The 1,001-nt window shown below is 41.8% G+C and overlaps 1 protein-coding gene across 1 annotated transcript; it reads left to right on the top strand.

Moving 5' to 3' along the window:
- Positions 1-131: 131 nt before the first annotated feature.
- On the top strand, positions 132-926 carry LOC115237860 (probable chitinase 10; the record flags this gene model as incomplete). The annotated part of the gene is made up of 2 exons (XM_029811243.1): positions 132-471; positions 688-926. Coding segments are annotated over 2 exons (579 nt in total), but the record flags the coding sequence as incomplete, so codon positions are not given.
- Between the last annotated feature and the right edge of the window lie 75 nt (positions 927-1,001).

Here is a 1,001-nt window from a genome sequence, read left to right as displayed (position 1 = left end):
TGCATATTTCTACATTACTATTCATTGTTATACATATGGTTATTTATTTAATTTCATGTTTAATATTAAATAATATAATTTAATATAAAATAATTTTGACATTACTACTACTGCTTTGATTAATAATACAGATCGCTTGTCGACGCCCATCTCGGAAGACTGCCAACGTCCACCGCAACCGGTGACACCACAAGCACCGACACTGACCACCCACAGCGATGCTGCGGACGATAATCATTCACATCATACTACGCCGATGACGACATCCAGTACTCAAACTACAACGTGGCCTACGTGGACAGAGAGACCAAGCACTACGACTCAGCAGACGACCAGAACTACGTGGCCTACGTGGACCTCGAACACCCAGAAACCATCTAGCAAAATCCCGGAGGAAACGACGAAGCCTAGTTGGACGCAAGAACAAAGTACATCTAGTAGCACCACGAGCTGGTCATGGACTACATCAAGGTAAAGAGATCTTGGAGAAAATCTCTGCGTTTCTTAGACAATTCTCTCAATTTTACACACTTTCGTCTTCTTTTTCGGAGTCATTAAAAAAAGCCGGAAATAGATCGAAATACTTACTGTTTTTGCACACTGGAAAAATTTCGATATTTATAATATATCATAATTTTAATTGTGCTTAAGCTGTCACATTTTGCTATTAAAAAATTATTTTAACAGAGCACCTACTACACGGCCTACAACAACCACCACAACTACCACGCAGGAATCAATTATCACCACACCAGGAACGAATTGTATTGACGGCGAATACTATAGCGATCCTGCAAGCTGCAGCAATTATTACAGATGCGTTCGCGGCGAGTTGAAGCGCGAGCAGTGCGCGCCGGGATTGCACTGGGACGCGAAACGACATCTTTGCGATTGGCCATTGGCAGCGAAATGTGAAACAGTAACTGGTAAGGCTATTTACCAGATTCTCATTAGCCGGATATTTAATTTCTCTTTCTCTCTCTCTCTCTCTCTCTCTCTCT

This window comes from Formica exsecta, unplaced genomic scaffold (assembly GCF_003651465.1).
Source record: "Formica exsecta isolate Colony F162 unplaced genomic scaffold, ASM365146v1 C16373617, whole genome shotgun sequence".
NCBI lineage: Eukaryota > Metazoa > Arthropoda > Insecta > Hymenoptera > Formicidae > Formica > Formica exsecta.
Note: the sequence above shows the minus strand (reverse complement) of the source record. Positions and strands in the feature narration are given on the sequence as shown.